The sequence below is a fragment of the Brassica napus genome, chromosome C6, assembly GCF_020379485.1.
Source record: "Brassica napus cultivar Da-Ae chromosome C6, Da-Ae, whole genome shotgun sequence".
Taxonomy (NCBI): domain Eukaryota; kingdom Viridiplantae; phylum Streptophyta; class Magnoliopsida; order Brassicales; family Brassicaceae; genus Brassica; species Brassica napus.
In genome coordinates, this window is record NC_063449.1 from 16,423,883 (window position 1) to 16,441,663 (window position 17,781).

General features: G+C 36.0%; 3 protein-coding genes and 1 long non-coding RNA gene across 4 annotated transcripts; 1 reads left to right on the forward strand and 3 right to left on the reverse strand.

The window, feature by feature from the left end:
• The first annotated feature begins 54 nt into the window (after positions 1-54).
• On the forward strand, positions 55-2,221 carry LOC106421988. The gene is made up of 2 exons (XM_013862819.1): positions 55-2,029; positions 2,118-2,221. Exons 1-2 carry the CDS (start codon positions 55-57, stop codon positions 2,219-2,221), a joined length of 2,079 nt encoding a protein of 692 aa, XP_013718273.1.
• Positions 2,222-5,497: 3,276 nt separating this feature from the next.
• LOC106425205 lies at positions 5,498-6,406 on the reverse strand. Its single transcript, XM_013865928.3, has one exon. It carries the CDS (start codon positions 6,296-6,298, stop codon positions 5,681-5,683), a length of 618 nt encoding a protein of 205 aa, XP_013721382.2. The 5' UTR covers positions 6,299-6,406; the 3' UTR covers positions 5,498-5,680.
• A 1,643-nt stretch (positions 6,407-8,049) lies between these two features.
• LOC125588370 (extensin-like) lies at positions 8,050-9,011 on the reverse strand. Its single transcript, XM_048759683.1, has 3 exons — positions 8,668-9,011; positions 8,466-8,568; positions 8,050-8,373 (listed from the first exon to the last, which is right to left on the reverse strand). Exons 1-3 carry the CDS (start codon positions 9,009-9,011, stop codon positions 8,050-8,052), a joined length of 771 nt encoding a protein of 256 aa, XP_048615640.1.
• Positions 9,012-14,908: 5,897 nt separating this feature from the next.
• Positions 14,909-17,548, reverse strand: LOC125588824. The gene is made up of 2 exons (XR_007324979.1): positions 15,270-17,548; positions 14,909-15,069 (listed from the first exon to the last, which is right to left on the reverse strand). It is a non-coding gene; the product is annotated as an uncharacterized LOC125588824 (long non-coding RNA).
• Between the last annotated feature and the right edge of the window lie 233 nt (positions 17,549-17,781).

A 17,781-nucleotide genomic window follows, 5' to 3' on the forward strand; every position in this document is an offset into this window, starting at 1 on the left:
CTTGTTCCTCTCTCTTCTTCATCGACAAAAATATCTTCTATCAACCAACACAAGATGGTTCTAATCTACGTTAAATCTGGTGTATGGATGTCAAGTTTCAGTGACGAGTGGAGTTTCTTTGCAGACAAACAAAGGCGTGGTCGAATGGTGACATTAGAAACTAATACTTTACTAGAGGAACTCAAGATCATGGTGTGTGAAGATTATGGGGTCGACCCTAATTTGGTTAATGTCGAGTTCAGTTATGAGATGTTCAATCAAAGAGGAAATCCTCCCATTAGTATCAGTAATGATCGACAAGTGTGTAACTTTGTGGGCTACGCAAAGAAGGGTTCCTCTACAACCTTGTGTGTCACGTTCTCTGGTACTGGTACTGGTGTAAAGGAAAAGGAACGAGTCAATATCGATCTGAATAAGGAACCGTGTGATTTAAGTAATGTTGAGGAAGGTGAAGTTCCTGACATAAATCTGGGAGATTTTGAAGAACCATCAACAAAGTGTTGTGATAAAAGGAAGAATCATGTCGTTGAGGATGGTTCCGGTCATGTTGGTTCAAAGAGTGAAAAGTATGGCGACAGTGAAAAGGAAAGCCGAGTTGGGAACACATATTTCGTGAAGAAAGATCAACTTTTCCGAAGTAAACGTGTCCTAAAGGCAACAATGGAAATTTGGGTGATGAAGAATAATTATGATTTCCTTGTTACCAAATCAACGAAAAAGTGGTGGTCTATACGATGTAAGGATAATACGTGCAATTGGACTGTGCGTGCGGAATGTGTTGATGGGTCTACATATTTCATGATCAATAAGTGTGTGGGTATACACTCATGTGCTCCTTCAAAGAAAAGCAACTTCGGAAAAACGGCGTCGGCAAGAGCTATTGGAAAGCTGATACAACATCGATTTGATGATGCCAATGATGGCCCCAAAGCAAACGACATCATTCAGTTTATGAGGCTAGAACATAGCTGCGGAATTACTTATTGGCACGCTTGGGAAGCTCGTGAGTATGCAATTGCAGCTGTTAGAGGTATACCAGACGAAAGTTATGCAAAGATACCAAAATATTTGCATATGATTAAAGAAGCTAATCCTGGTACACACACTCACTATGAAACTAAGAAGGATGGTAGATTCATGTATCTATTTATGTCATTTGGGCAATCAGTTAGAGGATTTCACAGTCATATGCGTAGGGTGATTGTTGTTGTTGGAACTTTTCTGAAAAATAAATATAAAGGAGTTCTATTTGTTGCTACAACTGTAGATGGTAACTCCAACTTGTATCCAATTGCATTTGGAGTTGTTGATTCAGAGAATGAAGAATCATGGGAGTGGTTCTTCAGACAGTTGAGTGTGGTTATTCCTGATAGTAAAGACTTTGCTTTTGTGTCAGATAGACATGCGTCAATTGCTAAAGCAATCAGGGATGTCTACCCACGATCAAAGCACGGAATTTGTATACACCACTTGCTGACCAATGTGGTTAAATTCTTCAGGACAAAGGGTTTCACTGCCTTGGTCGAGAAGGCTTCAAAGGCATATAGGTATAGTGAATTTCAGGAACGTTTCACAGAAATTGTTGATATCAGTCCGGCACTCGGAAGATATCTACAGGAGGCTGATGTGAGAAAATGGGCTCGTTCTCTCTTCCCTGGATCCAGGTATGACATCAGGACCAATAACCCAGCCGAGTCGATTAATTCAGCTCTGAGATCTCCTAGACAATTTCCAGTAATTCCTTTGCTAGATAGTATAAGAGAAATGATGACCCGATGGTTCTATGAGCGTCGCATGTTAAGCTCCAAACATATTGATCCTTTAACCGTTAAGGTGGAGAAAAAGATTGATAGGAGAATCGTGAAGGCTCGAGGGTTTCAGGTTCAGAAGGTTGACAACTTCAGATCACTTGTTAAAGAAGACATATATGATTGTCATGTTGATCTGGAAACCAGAACATGCACATGTGGGAAATTTGATTTAGGAAAAATTCCATGCAGACAAGCCATTCCTGCAATTTATTCTCGAGGTATGGAAGTATATAAACATTATCTTGGTACCTATATATTCCAGCATTTTGCAGCGTTTAGACATTGGTCGGTCTTTTTTTGACACAGGTATGGAAGTACACCGATTTACTGATGGCGTCTATAGCACTGCAACGTGGAGAGCTGCCTACGCGGAATCCATTAATCCCATACCAGTTCCAGAGGCTGAATGAAATGTCCCAGATGAGGTTAAACTTGCGAAGATCTTATCACCAGAGTCAAGAAAGAGTGCTGGTAGACCAGTAAAGAGAAGGTATGAAACAGTAGAAGACAAGATTAGATCTTCTCAAGGATCAACAAAGAAGAAAAAGCACAAGTGCAGCCGGTGTGGTATGGAGGGACACAAGAGAGGAACATGTGATAAACCTATCTAGTTTGTTGTGTGTGTTCTCTGTTATTTGTTGTTTGCTTACAACATTGTTGAGACAAATCGAATCTTCCTATTGACAGTTTGATTTTTGCAATTTTTTTTGTTATATTCGATGCAAATCACCAAAAACATCAAAGAACATAGTCTTACATTTATTTAGAAAAAACAGAACAAGAAATTGAACATCATGCATAGGTAAGGTACATGAAGACCATAGCAAAACAACACACAAACAAAGCTTTGATGATCCTTAACTCTCTAATGCATTCGATGGAATTTTCTTCACAACGAGCAATTGCATCTTCCATCTCTTCAAGTCTACTCTTATGTCGTTTCAGCATTGTCTCAGAAGCTCATACTGATTTTTCAAACTCGGAATTGTCCACTAGCAGCACATCAAACAGATCCTGAAAGTCTTCAATTTCCTCAACAACTGACTTATCAGTCCATTTGAACAAGTGAGTTTTGTCCTTCATCATTAACATCAACAAACAGTTAGATTGGAGCGACGACAAGGTTATATGAATACAGACTAACCATCTCAGATCCCATCGGACAACAATGGAACAATCTTCCCGGATTTTTGACAGTTGTTGAAGTGAAAAGATGCACTGCCTTGCCGCAATTGCATCTTAACAGCTGCCATGTGATGTTCCCACAGCTCGAAAATAGAAATCCCCTTATTTGTCCTGATCACTAAGCTCCAGAAACCACCATCATCATCCCAGTCAACCAACTCCTTAAGTGAGAGACTAGTATCGCACTGAAGCCCGGTAACTGCGTGGAACTCAAGCAATGAAAATCGGAGAGGTCTTCTCGCAAAGACAAACCAGAGCTCATGATCTTTGTAAGTCAACAGCTCCCTACACAAGAAGCTGTGTATCACTCTCGCCGAGAATCCCAAACCATTATCGAACAGCTTAAAAATCTGAGCAAAAACAGGATCTTTCTTCACTGTCTCCAACTCCTTTGGCAACCACTCCATCAATCTTTTGAAATAGCGTACCATCTTGCAGTTGTTATTGATCTGATGCACTTGGGTCTCTTCACCCGGCTTAAACAACCGCTTTGGTAACTCCTCAGACATACCTACAATCACAGAAAAGAAGTTTATAATCAGAGCACAAACAAAGAAAGAAGAAGATTTGACAAAAAACCAAACCTTTGAATCGGAAAAAAACAAAAACGAATCTATTTGTCAATTTTCCCTCTTTCAAAAAAGGACCAAAATCGAAGATAAGAAACTAAAATTAAAACACCCAAACAATAACATCCATGAATTGAGATTAATCAACCCATTCAAGTAATTTAGATTAAGAAATAAGAGAAATCAGATTTAAGTGATGAGAAACTTTAAGAAATCTAGGGTTAAGAGAATCAAAACAAGTAATCGCAAACTCACCTTCTTAGAAACGTGAGATGTTGATGAAATTGATGGTGGAAGAAGAAGAAGAGCGTCCGACGATGTCGTAGAGTAAGAACAAATCTCCAATTCTTCAGGCTGATAACAAAGAGAAAGACGAAAATAACTAGATTAGAGATGAAAAATGAAAGTTAAAGAGTGAAGAAACGATTTGGCTTTGTTCTTACCCAAAATCGTCATTGGAGGAGCTTCAAGCTTTCGGCGGAGAAGATGAGAGAGGTTCGTTAATCTCTAGGGTAAATCGACTTTTGTTTCTACTTTTTTTATTGTTTTTCCTTTATTTTTACTTTCTGTTTTTACTTTTTGTTTTTTTTTGTTTTTTTAAAAGTGGTTAAATATATTTCGAAATATTAATATTAATTATATAAATCTTAACTATGTTAATTTGAGGGCAATACGGTATTTAAAAAATTATAAATCCTACTTACCTAAAGAATTTTCAAAAAATCTTATTCTGACAAATCGAAGTATAAAATGTCTTTATTTTTCAATTTTCTCAAAACTTTTTCGCCTGATTGGTTCAGTTTCAGATGAAGGCAGAGTAAATATGACTTTTGCTTAAAATATATCGCCAATTGTGACTTACAGTCAGACCCTTCAATAACCCAACTAAGGAAAGAATAGTTTAGAACAGCAATCTTAGTGTTTCAAAAAGGAAAGTGTTTCAAAAAAAAAAAAAGAACGGCAATCTTCATTCTTGATTTGTAGAATCTAAAATGATGAAAACAGTGACTTACGAAAGAAGTTTTTTATTGCCTCTGGCCCTCTGTCATATATAAGCTTTCTCGGGATAGTGGTGGAGTTGTTGTTTTGATATTCAAACTTGTGATTTGTGAATATATTATAAAGAAAACTTAAATAAGTAAAAGAAAATTAAAGAAAAATGTGGAAAAGAAAGTAGTTTTCTCTCTTTTGCTTTAGGGAATGAGCCAAACAACTTGCAATGTCCACTTTAAGTTTCACAAAATGACTTTAACTCTTGGGTGAGTAACAAGGAATGAAGTTGTAACTTCGAGATGTAATAAAACAATAAATGCAAACTATGAACATCTTGGGTCTATTTTGGGATCATGACATGCATACAATTAAAAAGCTGATAAGATTCAAACCGTACGAAATGGTTGATACTAATCAAACGATGAAACGGAGAATATTGCCCATATGTCTTTATTTGAGACAAGAAACAGATACAAAAGTGAATTTTATATAATAATAATAGTTCTATTTTTCCAGATGATACTGATGATTGTCACTTGACCAAAACAAACTATAAACATTATAGTATGTCACTGCATTATTTTTCAAAAAAAAAAAAATTGGATTCATCTGTTTTATGAAATACTAGTGTTTATAAATAATATAGTAAGTAAAATTATTTTACTCGTCACAGTTAATACAAGTTTTGCTTACAATATGTATTTTACAGTGTTAACTTGTTTAGGCTTACTACTTTTGGGTTAAAAATGAAAAGCTAAAGAGATCTGTTGTCGAAGTATTCTTAGCTTAGAGGAAAGAAAAAGCATTCACTAGAAAGGAATAACTAGTTTAATTATGTTGTCGTTGTGGAAGCTTGTGGATTCGAAGATTAATTAATTTCCCTGGAATCAATTTTATTAGCCACTACAACTTTTCCACATATCAGTTAGAGATTCAAACTAGTAAAAACCCATGATTTATTTTTTATTCATAATATCCAATTTTTCAAGATACTCGAAAATAAAAATCCCCCCAAAATATCATTACATCTTTGGCATTGAATCAGCAAAACGGAGAAAAGAGTAAAAGAAATATTTAAGCAAGAAGAGAAAATATGAAGGAACACACTGATCAGATTGATTTTTAGCTGAACTCAATCATCTTTTTCTGCTGATTCAAGTTCTTATAAAACTTCTTTATAAAATCATCAGCGGCTTGGTCCACGTGTGCTTTATTCACGTCACCATTTTCCGGTGTTAACGGAAACGGTGAGTCCGTTACGCTTAATGGCCTAACCAAAGGAGTCCGACCAAACCCTGGAAAGTAAGGAGACAAAGCCGCCGTCAAATACGCCGGCGTAACGTTTCCTTTGTCACCATGAAGAAGCTCAAGAACTGCTCTAGCAGCAGCCGCGTCATCATCGAGCGTCTGAGGCGTTTGACCACACGCAAAGAGACTATTGTGACTCTTTTTCTTCATGAAAGAAATATTGGTAAAAGGGAAAGTGTAGTTTGGAGTGTTGCTACAGCTAAACTCGTATTCTTGTCGTGGTGCAGCTGCGGCTGCGGATGAAGCAGCGTCGGAGGCGGTGGAGGCGGCGGGGACGCGGCGACGGTGGTGGAACATGAGATTCTTCCCGCGTTTGAGAGTGGCGTTGAAGTCGGCAATGAGTTTGTGTTTTGAGACGCCTTTGCGGATCATGTACAAGAGGAAACGTACGATGTTCCATAGCTTCTTGCTTATTGGTTCGTTTTGATCCATTATACGTTTAGAGTTTTCTTAGAGAGAGAAACAGAGATATGAAATATTGTTTTTTTGAGGTTTGATTACTTATGAGCTAAGGAGAGGATATGTGAGGGACTTATAAAGGAAGAAAGATAGAGAGGTGCTAAAACGTGCAAGATTATACAAAGATTATAAAGACAAAAGCAAAAGCTTATTTTAGATTATTGGAGCATAATTATTGAATCCATGTCACTTCATAAGAAAACAGCTTTTGTAAACATGGATCAAATCTTATATTTTAGATTACAGATTTTTTTAGGACATATTGTTTTTTGTATCCTTTGAATAAATTTCAAAATGATCAAGATTCTAGGGTAAGAGTTTGCAACATTGTATTCACATTGCTTTCAACCAGGATATTTCGGACTATATATAGTTTAGTCGTGGGCGTTCGGGTACCCATTCGGGTTCGGTTCGGATCTATTCGGGTTTTGGGTTTTCGGGTTCAAAGATTTCAGCCTCATTCTTGTATTTCTAAATTTCGGTTCGGGTTCGGTCACTACAAGAAAACATATTTTTTACGAGGGCGGTATTCGTTGTAAATTCGTCGTAATAGGGGCTTTACGACGAATTAACATCGATACGCGTTTCGTTGTTAAACGCTCGTCGTAACGGAGGTTTCGTCGTAAAGTCCTAGTTACGTTTACGAGGAAGTCAATTCCTCGTAAAGCGGAAGGAAACTATTCGTCGTAATGCCCTCGTAAACGACGATGTAAATACCTCGTAATAGTTCGTTGTAAAAGCCACGTAAGGCTTCCACGTAAAGTCGATGTAAATTTTACGAGGACTTTACAACGACTTCATGTAAATTCCTCGTAAACGTTACGAGGACTTAACGTGGAATTTTACAACGAATTTACATCTCCATATTTAAAATATTAATTAATTATAATAATTATATAAATTTTATAAAACAATAATTTTAAAATTTAAAATATTTGAAATAAAATTAAATATGAAACCAAATAATTTTTTTAAAAAACTATAAATTCATTAATTAAATAGAATTTAAATTTTTTATACAAAACAAAAGAAATTAAAAAAGGAAACTAAAGGCCAACATCATGGTCATCGAAGTAGTTGGCTGAGGGGTTCGGGTCTGTAGACGTTCCTGCTTCGGGATCCGTCTGGCTCATCCCGAGAGCTGCTCGTCTCTCCGCCAAAGCTCTCTGCAAAGTTGGATTTCCCACCGCCATCACATCCAGCAAACCCTCGAGAGAGTCCAAACGCTGCTGCTGGGTATCCATGCGAGCCTGCATCCGGTCGTTGTCCTGGTCCCGTCTCGAATAGTATGACGAAGTCGCCCTTGCAACTTCGTTAACGGAACCTATTCCAACCGTCCTTCCCTTCTTTCTAGGAGCCACCTATATGTATATATATAAAACCGTATTTAGAGTTAATAATAAAATAAAGAAAAAAAATTAAAATTATTAAATTTTACCTCCTCGAAGATCCGGTCGACCTCTACGGTTGACAACTTGACGGGTAATCCATCTGCAGACTGTTGGGTAAGTTGCGTCTCTTGCTCTTCAACCCGAGACGCCACAGCGTTGAAGAGTTTCTCGGATGCAGGATCCACAAAAACCCCATCTGGTGAGGCGTGAGTCATCTTGAATAAGTCCGAGAGAGATGGCAAAACTCCCGTCTTCTCCAACTAATAAACAACAATAATAAATAAATTAAATATAATTAATAAATACAAGTTTAAAATAATAAAAATTATAAATTTAAATAAAAATTACAGCTTCGAGACGAATTCCGGCATGGGGTTTTTGGCCGGATCTATGAACCATGGGCAAATGGCCATCTTTATCCCTCGTTCTTCGGGAAGCGGAGCAGGAGTTGGCTTTGCGGATGGAGCTGGGTTCGTTCCAATAGGTGATGAGGCCATCCCATGCTTCCTTTGTGACCCCGCTCGGCTTCCCCTCATAGCCGTAAATCTCCCACTTGTCCTTCCAATCGGAGACGGTGTTGCAAAGACGAGTTTTCGCCTTTGCAATAAATTCGCTCTTCACCCTCTCAGTGATTCCTACGGACCAGTTCCACCTTTGCTGAAAAAACAAACATTTTAAAAGATTAGAAAAAAAAAATAATAATTATTTAATTAACAATATAAATATTAATAATATGTAAATATAATTACCGCAAAACATTTAAACCACGTCGTCTTGACGTGATCGGGAGTCATGGTCCAGTTGGGATAAGGGCCGTCATAATATCCCTTCATCGTCTCTGAAACGCTCCGGCTAACACGGTTGTTAGACCCAAACCTGCAAATATAACAAATTTGTTAAAAAAATTGATCAAAGATTTTAAATTTAAAATTAATAATTTTATGTACTTACCAATAAGTACCCGGGGGTCTATCGGGTATCAGAACGTGTAAACCCTCTCGTCCGGGCTGGGCAAGCAAATCCTCGACGGTGTATCTTGCGAATGGTGCATGAGCTGGCACCCGCAAATCGGGATGAACTGCAGCCGGTGGGGCAGGCTGATCCGGGGCGACAGGTGGAGCTCGTGGGGGAGGCATCTGAGATGGAAGAGGAGGAGGGGTCGAAGGAACTCTCCGAGATGTGTGAGAGTCTGGAACTGTCCCGGAAGAAGACGATGGACCGCTAAAGGAAGATCCATCGCCAAACAAATCCGCATACGTAGGTGCAGGAGCTGCTGGTCTCGGTCTAGGAGCCATCTAGAAAATTTAAAAAAATTAAATTAATATATATCCTAAACGAATTGTTTAAAATAATTTTCTAAACTAATCATCTAAACTAATTTCGTTAACTAATCACCTAAACTAATTCCCTAAACTAATCACCTAAACTAACAACCTAAACTATAAAAAAAAAAAAAAAGATAGAGAGAGAAAGTTACCTTAGAGGGGGAGAGGAGTTAGGGAGGAAGATACGAGCAGTGCTCGTATCTTCGACTTCTCCCATATATATAAAAACGGTTTCCTCGTAACTTCCTCGTAACATTACGACGAAGTTACCAGGCCCGTGTTTTTCCATTTACGACGAAGTTACCAGGCCCGTGTTTTTCGATTTACGACGAAATTACGTCGAAACATTGGTTTACGACGAATTTACAAGGCCCACGTTTACGACGAAGTTACCAGGCCCGCGTTTTTCCATTTACGACGAAATTACGTCGAAAAATCGGTTTACGACGATTTTACAACGCTTAACCCTAAACACCGAGAATGAAATCCCTAAACCCCAAAGTCACATATCATCTAACATCATATCTCTTCTTCTCTACTACAAGTGCTTCATGGACATTTGCTGGAAGGAGCTCGGCAAAAGCAAATGGAAGAAGTCGTTGCATAAACACATGACAATCATGACTCTTCATTCCGGAGAACTTTTGACCTCGTTCAACACATTTTGACAGATTTGAAACATAACCATCAGGAAACTTAACTTCTGATGCAACCCAGTCAAACAAGGTTGTTTTGGCTTCTGATGACAACCGGAAGATGGGAACAGGAACGTTTCCATTGCTCTTGATATGTAACTCACTTCTTGAGCAAATATCAGGTAAGTCCATCCTTGACTTTTTGTTATCTTTTGTCTTCCCAGGGACGTTAAGTAATGTATTCATGATGTTCTCAAAAAAGTTCTTCTCAATATGCATGACATCCAGATTGTGGCGTAAGAGAAGATCCTTCCAATAGGGTAGCTCCCAAAATATACTCTTCTTATGCCAATTGTGAGACACACCATATCCATCAGGCATATTTCCAGGAACATGCCAATTTCCTCCAACTTTAACTGTTTCCTGAGCTCCGTAATAATCAATGTCTGCTTCGATCTGCTGGCCGGTGAGATATGGAGGAGGACCGTCTCTGACAATTTTTTTGTGCCGAAACAATGTCTTATTTCTTCTGTACGGATGGGCAAGTGGAAGAAAGCGACGATGACAGTCAAACCAACAACTCTTCCTACCATTCTTCAGTTGAAAAGCATCCGTCGATCCAAGACAATATGGACAAGATAATCTTCCATGTGTTGTCCAGCCAGACAACATCCCATAAGCAGGGAAATCACTTATCGTCCACAGCAGAACTGCTCGCATCGTAAAATTGTTTTTCAAGGAACAATAGTACGTCCACACCCCTTCTGACCACAATTGCTTTAGCTCTTCTATCAACGGTTGAAGAAAAACATCAAGAGACCGTTTTGGATGCTTCGGCCCAGGGATTAATATGGTCAAAAATAGAAATTCTTGTTCCATGCACATATCCGGCGGTAAATTGTACGGCGTAAGAATGACTGGCCACAAAGAATATTGTCTACCAGACATTCCAAATGGAGAAAATCCATCGGTGCATAACCCAAGATAGACATTCCGAATATTTGTAGCAAAATCTGCGTGTACCTTGTTGAAATGTTTCCACGCTCTTGCGTCTGATGGATGTGCAACCTCACCATCTCTCTGGACATGTTCCGTATGCCACCTCATCGATGCAGCAGTCCTCTCAGATTGATATAATCTTTTCAATCTGTCTATAATTGGTAGGTACCACATCCTTTGGTACGGTACCCTATTCCTCCCACGGCCTTGCGGTTTCAATCGTGGTTTTTTGCAGAATCGACACTCTTCTAACTTGTCATCTTCTTTCCAGTAGATCATGCAGTTGTCGATGCAAACATCAATCATCTCCGAAGGCAACCCAAGACTATAAACCAATTTCTGAATCTCATAATAAGATTCAGCAGACACGTTGTCTTCTGGCAAATACTCTTTAAACAACTCCGCCCATGCATCCATGCAATTCTCAGGTAAATTATGATCCGTTTTAATATTCATCATCCTAGCTGCTAGAGACAATTTAGAGAGACCTTCTCTACAACCAGTGTAGATTGGTTGATTTGCAGCATCTAGCATTTCATAAAACCTTTTTGCATCCAAATTAGGTTCTTCTACATTTCCAGTTCCATCAGCTATTGTTGTAGTTGTTTCTAAAAATGCATCACTAATCATATCTTGAACCCTATCATGATCTACCATCTGCTCATGATCTTGATGATAATTATATCCATTATGCAAATGATTCGGTTCTTCACTATGATGACCATCCTCAAAATTATTATTACTACTACTAGCTTCATTTCCCCCATAACCCTCTCCATGTTGATACCAAATGTAGTACTGTGGTGTAAATCCTCTGTTTACTAAATGCTTCCATACAGTTTCACTACGTGCAAATTTTGAATTCTTGCATTTCCGACAGGGGTAGAACATCTTACCGCTTTCCTGTGTGATCGGTGTACAGCCCGCCTGGTGCATGAATGTCTCTAGCCCGCTCAGAAATGCGTTTGTCACCCTCCCGTCGGAATCTTTGTGCAAATACATCCAACTCCGTAACTCGTAAATACTACCGCCACCGGCCATTTTTTCTTAGATTTTTTTTTCAAATCTTTTTTTTTTCTGATTTTTTTCGGATTTTTTTTCTCCCGTTTGTGTGTTGTGAGGAAGAGAGTTGTGGGAAATGACATATATATAGAGAAATTTTCGAGTTAGGTAGTTGAAAAATAACAACGATTTTACAAGGAATATTTTACATGGATTTTACATGGTTTTAACATATTATTTACAACGAATTTACGACGAAATTAGGTAAGTTAAAGCACATTGAATACACGTTTTCACCTAAATATAACGGTAACATGATTCGTTGTAATGTCGATGTAAAGTTTACTTTTCGACGTACTTGCGTCGTAATATTACATGGCGTTTACGACGAAATTTGGTTTCGTTGGTTTCGTCGTAATTGCGTTGTTAAGCCACCAGTTACTATTTCTAAGACGACGATAAGGAACCTGTGTCGTTCGTCTGTCTGCCAATTCAGTGGAATGACAAGGAGAAAGTGGACGGAAGTGCAGCTGGTTTGTACTTGAGAGGAACCTTTGACGATGGTTGGAGGTTCCTTTCAAGTATAAACCAACTGCACTTCCGTCCACTTCTCCTTGTCGCTCCACTGAATTGGCAGACAGACGAATGACTCATGTTCCTTATCGTCATCTTCGAAATAGTAATTGGTGGCTGAATGAGGAACATAGTCTAAACGCCATCAGGTTCGAGAGGAAGAGAGTTGTGTGTTGTGAAGAAGAGAGTTGTGGGAAATGACATATATATATAGAGAAATATAACAATGATTTTACAAGAAAAGTTTTACATGGATTTTACATGGAACATTTACAACGACTTTACAACGAATTTAGGTAAGTTAAAGCACATTGAATGCACGTTTTCACCTTTATATAACGGTAACATGATTCATTGTAATGTCGATGTAACGTTTACAACTATTTCGCATTCCACGTACTTTCGTCGTAAACTTACACTGACTTTACGACGAAATCCTTTCGTCGTAAATTACCATGGAGTTTACGACGAAATAATGTCTCGTCGTAATTGCGTTGTAAAGCCCATGTAAAGTTACGAGGAAATAATTTCGTCGTAAACCGCCGTTGTTACTGCTACGTTTTCTTGTAGTGGGTTCGGATCTTTACGGGTTCGGATAACCCATTTAAATTATTTTTTAATTTTTTTAATTTATTATATGCTTAAAATTTCTCAAAATTTATAAACAAAATAATATATTACAAATAAATTTGAATAGCATATATCAAAAGACATAAAATTAACATATAAATTGGTTTGGTTTAAATATTTGGATAGAGGATCAATAAATATTTCAAGTTTTTTGGTGTTTTGAATATATTTTAGTTATTTTATACATTTACTTTTGACTATTTGTATATATTTTTAAGTATTTTGGATAATTTTAAAATATTTTATATATCTTGGATGTTTTTAATATACATTAAATCTAAAAATAAGTAATATATTTAGGTGTACAAATCTATTTCGGATATATTCGGATACCCATAATATTTCGGTTCGGGTCGGATTCGGTTCCGGTTCTCTTGATACAAAAAATGTTAAACCCATTCTGATATTTAATCAATTTCGGTTCGGGTTCGATATTATTTTTTCGGATCGGGTTCGGTTCAGTTCTTCGGATTCAGATTTTTTGTCGAGCCCTAAATTATAGTTCACTAGTGGTATCCCGGCGCATAGCGCCGGGTTCGTATATTTTGTTTCCTAATGATTGGATAATGAGTTTTTGATCCATTTGATAGTGGTAATTAATAGTGTATTAGTTTGTTTTATAGTTGCTTAAGTCAAAGATGAATAGCATAAATAGATTTTATAAATTAATGAAATAAAATATAATAAATAGTTGATAGTTGCACTAAAGTAAATATAGTTTAATGATGTTTTAAAATGAATCATATAAATGTAGTTGTTTGTTCATCCTCTTAAAATACTAATAATCCTCACATACTTTATACATGTTATGAATGTGACAATTTGTTAGGGATTTTACTATGAACGTTTTTGTTAAATACTTTGTCTTCAAAATGATATTAAATCCAAGAAGTGAATTCTTAATCGTGGTCTAAATGTAATAACTGAATTGATTATTTTCCAAGGATAATCCAGATATTCTTTTTCCTCTTCGATATTATTTAGTTGTATGTTAAAGTTTTAATTTTCATGGTGGTATATGTGTATGTATTTTTATCTGTGATTATGAGTTCTTATTCAAATCTTGTTACTTAATATTGACAATCACATTATCTTTAGCTAATCTAGCATTTTTTAACTCGTGAGTTTTATTAGTCTTAACTTCAAAAACTATAAGCATATTTTACTAAATATTTTTTTTGTAATAGTTTTAATTTAGAATTAAGCGTTTATTAGGATTGAAGTCCAAATCAAAATTCAGTGAACCCTTAAAAACAAACAAACCGGAGCTAATTTATACAAAAAATAGCATGTCATTGAGGTAATAATTTTAATATTATAAAAATTAAGTTTAACTGGTGCAAGCTTAAACCATTTTAAAATTGATCGTTCATATTTTATATTATCTCAAAATCATTATCTATAGACTTTCTTTGATATTTTTCCATAACTTAAACATAATAAAATGTATTGAAATATGACATAGATTTTATTTAACCGATTTTATTTATGTTTTGGTTACAAAATAGGTACAAATCAAGTATTTTAAAACCAAGTAACCAATTTTACTTACTTTTTGGTTACAAAGTAGATATAAATCAGGTACATTTAAACTGAAGTACCGATTGGGACCGAACCCGAAAGTACATCGGGTTGTACCGGTTCTTTTTGAAGATTTACTAAACCCGATCCGAACCCGATAGAACCCGAACCGATCCCGAACCAAATTTTCATATAACCCGAATGGAGCTTATTTTGATAAACCCGAAAAACCGAAACACAATTGGGATCCCGAATGCCCAGGCCTATATCTTATATATATAGTTGTTGATGGTAAGGTATTCTAATATACACTTCACTACATAGATTTAAAGTGTTCTTTGATATATATTTGAATTTTTCAGAAATCTTCTTGTAAATTAATTTTGATTGATTAAAACATATTAAGATATGTAAGTTTTGGTTTTATTGGATCAATATTTTATTTGACCGTAGAATATAGAAGTTCAGTTTTCTATTGAAATGGTTAAGCTTAGTGTTATTCTTCTGTTAACTTATCATATATAAAAACTAATTACATAACAAATTACATTAATCATCAATATCATGTTTCTCTTCCACGAGGTGTGATATAAGTACACCAAGTTGATTTCAGGTGTTTTCTGTTAACGGCATAAAGTCGAAAGATATGACGTTATGGCATCTCTTACCTGAAAGAGGCACAAGAAAAGGTCATATTAGAAACTTGGATGGAGTAGTTTTTTCTTAGTTAAAAGATGGGAATGTAATTCATGGATCAGCTACATAGACGACAAACTCCCCTGTTTTGCCATATATGAAGACACTATCACATTTGCAAATATAAAAATGTAAGAAGAGATTATAAATAAACAAAAAAATGTCATGTTACCACACTTATTTTTCTGCAAAACTTGATTTCTCTCGGCAATCATCCCTGAAGACATTCTTGTCCTAAGCAAAATCAGCATCATAAGCTCATAACCTACTACTAAATAACAAAACATCAATATCACATATCACATATCCACAGACAGAAATACACGTCAAAAGGAAGAAAGTACAAAGATATAGAACCGTGGAGACTGAACAGTCTTTAAATGGATTTATTATATCATCGTCAATTGCACCAGCTAACTCGATCTTCTTTACCATTCGATAGTCGTAATTATAACCAATACTCTGAATCGCATCTCACCTTACTTAAATCACCAGATTTCAAATCAAAATCAAATCTAGTCATGTCCCTTCCCAATCCATTTTGTCCCCATTCTAACTCGATTTAAACGAAGTCCATGAAGAACCTTTACCTTTGAGAGAACCTAAAGATCTGGTGCCATGAACCCCCGTGAAACTCAGAGCTTTGTTCGGAGGGGGGGGGGAATCGCTGTTTCCATCGCTTCCATGCCCAAATCGTGGAAAGAGAAGGGGAATTAAATAAACTAATAAGTAGCTTGTTGGATTAAAAGGAAAATCAAAAATACAGAATTAAATTAAAAGCCACGCGCGAGGAGGAAGAGAGAGCGTGAGAGCGAGAAGGAAGTGAGAGCGTGAGAAACACCGGTCCACTCCTGAGCTGCCAAGTGTCACAAAAAGTCCTTACCTCTCTGATGATGTGGACGCAGGAGGAGAGACTAAAGTCTCCTTTATTATATAAGACTAGTGGTATTCCGGCGCTACGCGCCGGGTTCGTATGTTTTATTTTTAATGAATTTTAAATTAATTTTATAGTTTTAGTAAATAAAATATTTCCAAATATATGAAGATGCAAATATGTTGAAAGAGAATGATAATTTTTATGATCCATTTGGTAGTTGTTAGCGATCCTAGTATATCATTTTGTTTTGAAGTTGGTTAGGTCAAAGGGAAAAATCATAATTGGTTTTCATTGATCTATTCAATAAAAATAGAATTAATAGTTGATAGTCATAATACAGTTAATATAGTTGAACTTTAAACATAAAGTAATGTTGATGTTCGAAAAGAAAAAATGTAGGACTGGAAAAATAATATGAACCCGAAAATCTGAACCGAATCCGATCTGATAAAAATGAATCTGAACTAATCTGAATCCGACATAAATATCAAATGGATATTATTTTATGATATTTCGGTTTGTAGGCTTTATCCGAACCGAACTCGAACCTAGATGGATATTTGATAGAATCTGAAATATTCAAAATCCCAAAATGAACTATACCAAACGGTCCAAACATGATTTCAATTTCTAATATGTAATAAAATACACTACGATATTATCGAACATCTATACATTTACAAATTTACTTTTGTCTCCTTATGTGTTTATCCACATCTATTGTTCCTAATTTGTTTCAGTGATGATTTAATGGATGTATTAGATATGCTTTCTAATAGCGTATGCTGAATAGAGCAACTATTTTTTGTTGGTTCTTTACAATTTCAGATTCAACATTTCTTTGGGAGTTCATATTGTAAGGTGCTATTTTTCTTTTTATTTGATATATAGCTTAGATTATGACTGGGGATTACTTATCAAAACATCAAGAAGAAAAATAAGCAGAATTGTTTATAAAATCACATAAAAGTTCTATGAATAAATTTGGGATCAAAGAAAATGAAAATGAAAATTAAAATCATGAACCTTTTATATAGATAATAAAAATAATAAAAAGTTGTTGGTTACATTAATACACTATACACAGAAGTTGCAAATTATTATATGTGTTTGCTTGTGGTAAACATTCCTGTTTAGTATCTAATCGTAGTAATAATTTTGTAAGTTTCATGTTTTTATATGTTCGAGGGCCTTTTATTTTTTTTTTGGCCCGAGGTCTATCAAATGTTGAAGCCGGCCATGGACTTGACATTGCTTTATGTTGTTGTATTCGGATTCAAGGGATAGTAATTTTTAACTTTTTGGTTTAGTCATAAAATGAATAGAGACCATTTTCTTATTTATGTCCTACATGTCTGTACTATATAATAGCAAGTATTTCATTATAGGTCTAAAACGGGAACTTAGTTAATCAATTAATATAAATTAAATATAAAGTTTATTTGATTTTTCGATTATAAGTATTAGAAATATTGTTGGACTCTCGATGGTTAACTGTATCCACCTGTTGTCAACCTGGTTGCAGGTGAGGTTGAGTTCGTATATAACAAATTAAAAATACATGCAGACAAGTAGACAACTATCAAATTCTGAGTTTACTTTCAAATGAATTGACCCAACATGAAATGTAGTCAGTAAGCCACGAAAACAAAATGTAAAAAACCAGCAACGAAAAGATTCAAGGAAACAATGAAACCTTAAACAATTATTTCAAGCATTAAAGAAGATAAAATCCTATACACTTGGCCACTCGCTAGCTAGAAAGCTAAGAAGTACGTGGCTTTTTCGTCTATACCCCTGCAACTTT

What these genes read in the sequence shown, in the direction of transcription:
- LOC106421988 (XM_013862819.1), top strand. Translation starts at nt 55, where the DNA reads ATGGTTCTAATCTACGTTAAATCTGGTGTATGGATGTCAAGTTTCAGT. An exon ending in TCCTGCAATTTATTCTCGAG is followed by an intron (nt 2,030 to 2,117) that starts GTATGGAAGTAT and finishes TTTTTGACACAG; the next exon opens with GTATGGAAGTACACCGATTT.
- LOC106425205 (XM_013865928.3), bottom strand. Translation starts at nt 6,298, where the DNA reads ATGGATCAAAACGAACCAATAAGCAAGAAGCTATGGAACATCGTACGT.
- LOC125588370 (XM_048759683.1), bottom strand. Translation starts at nt 9,011, where the DNA reads ATGGCTCCTAGACCGAGACCAGCAGCTCCTGCACCTACGTATGCGGAT. An exon ending in AGACCCCCGGGTACTTATTG is followed by an intron (nt 8,569 to 8,667) that starts GTAAGTACATAA and finishes CAACCGTGTTAG; the next exon opens with CCGGAGCGTTTCAGAGACGA. An exon ending in CGTGGTTTAAATGTTTTGCG is followed by an intron (nt 8,374 to 8,465) that starts GTAATTATATTT and finishes TTGTTTTTTCAG; the next exon opens with CAAAGGTGGAACTGGTCCGT.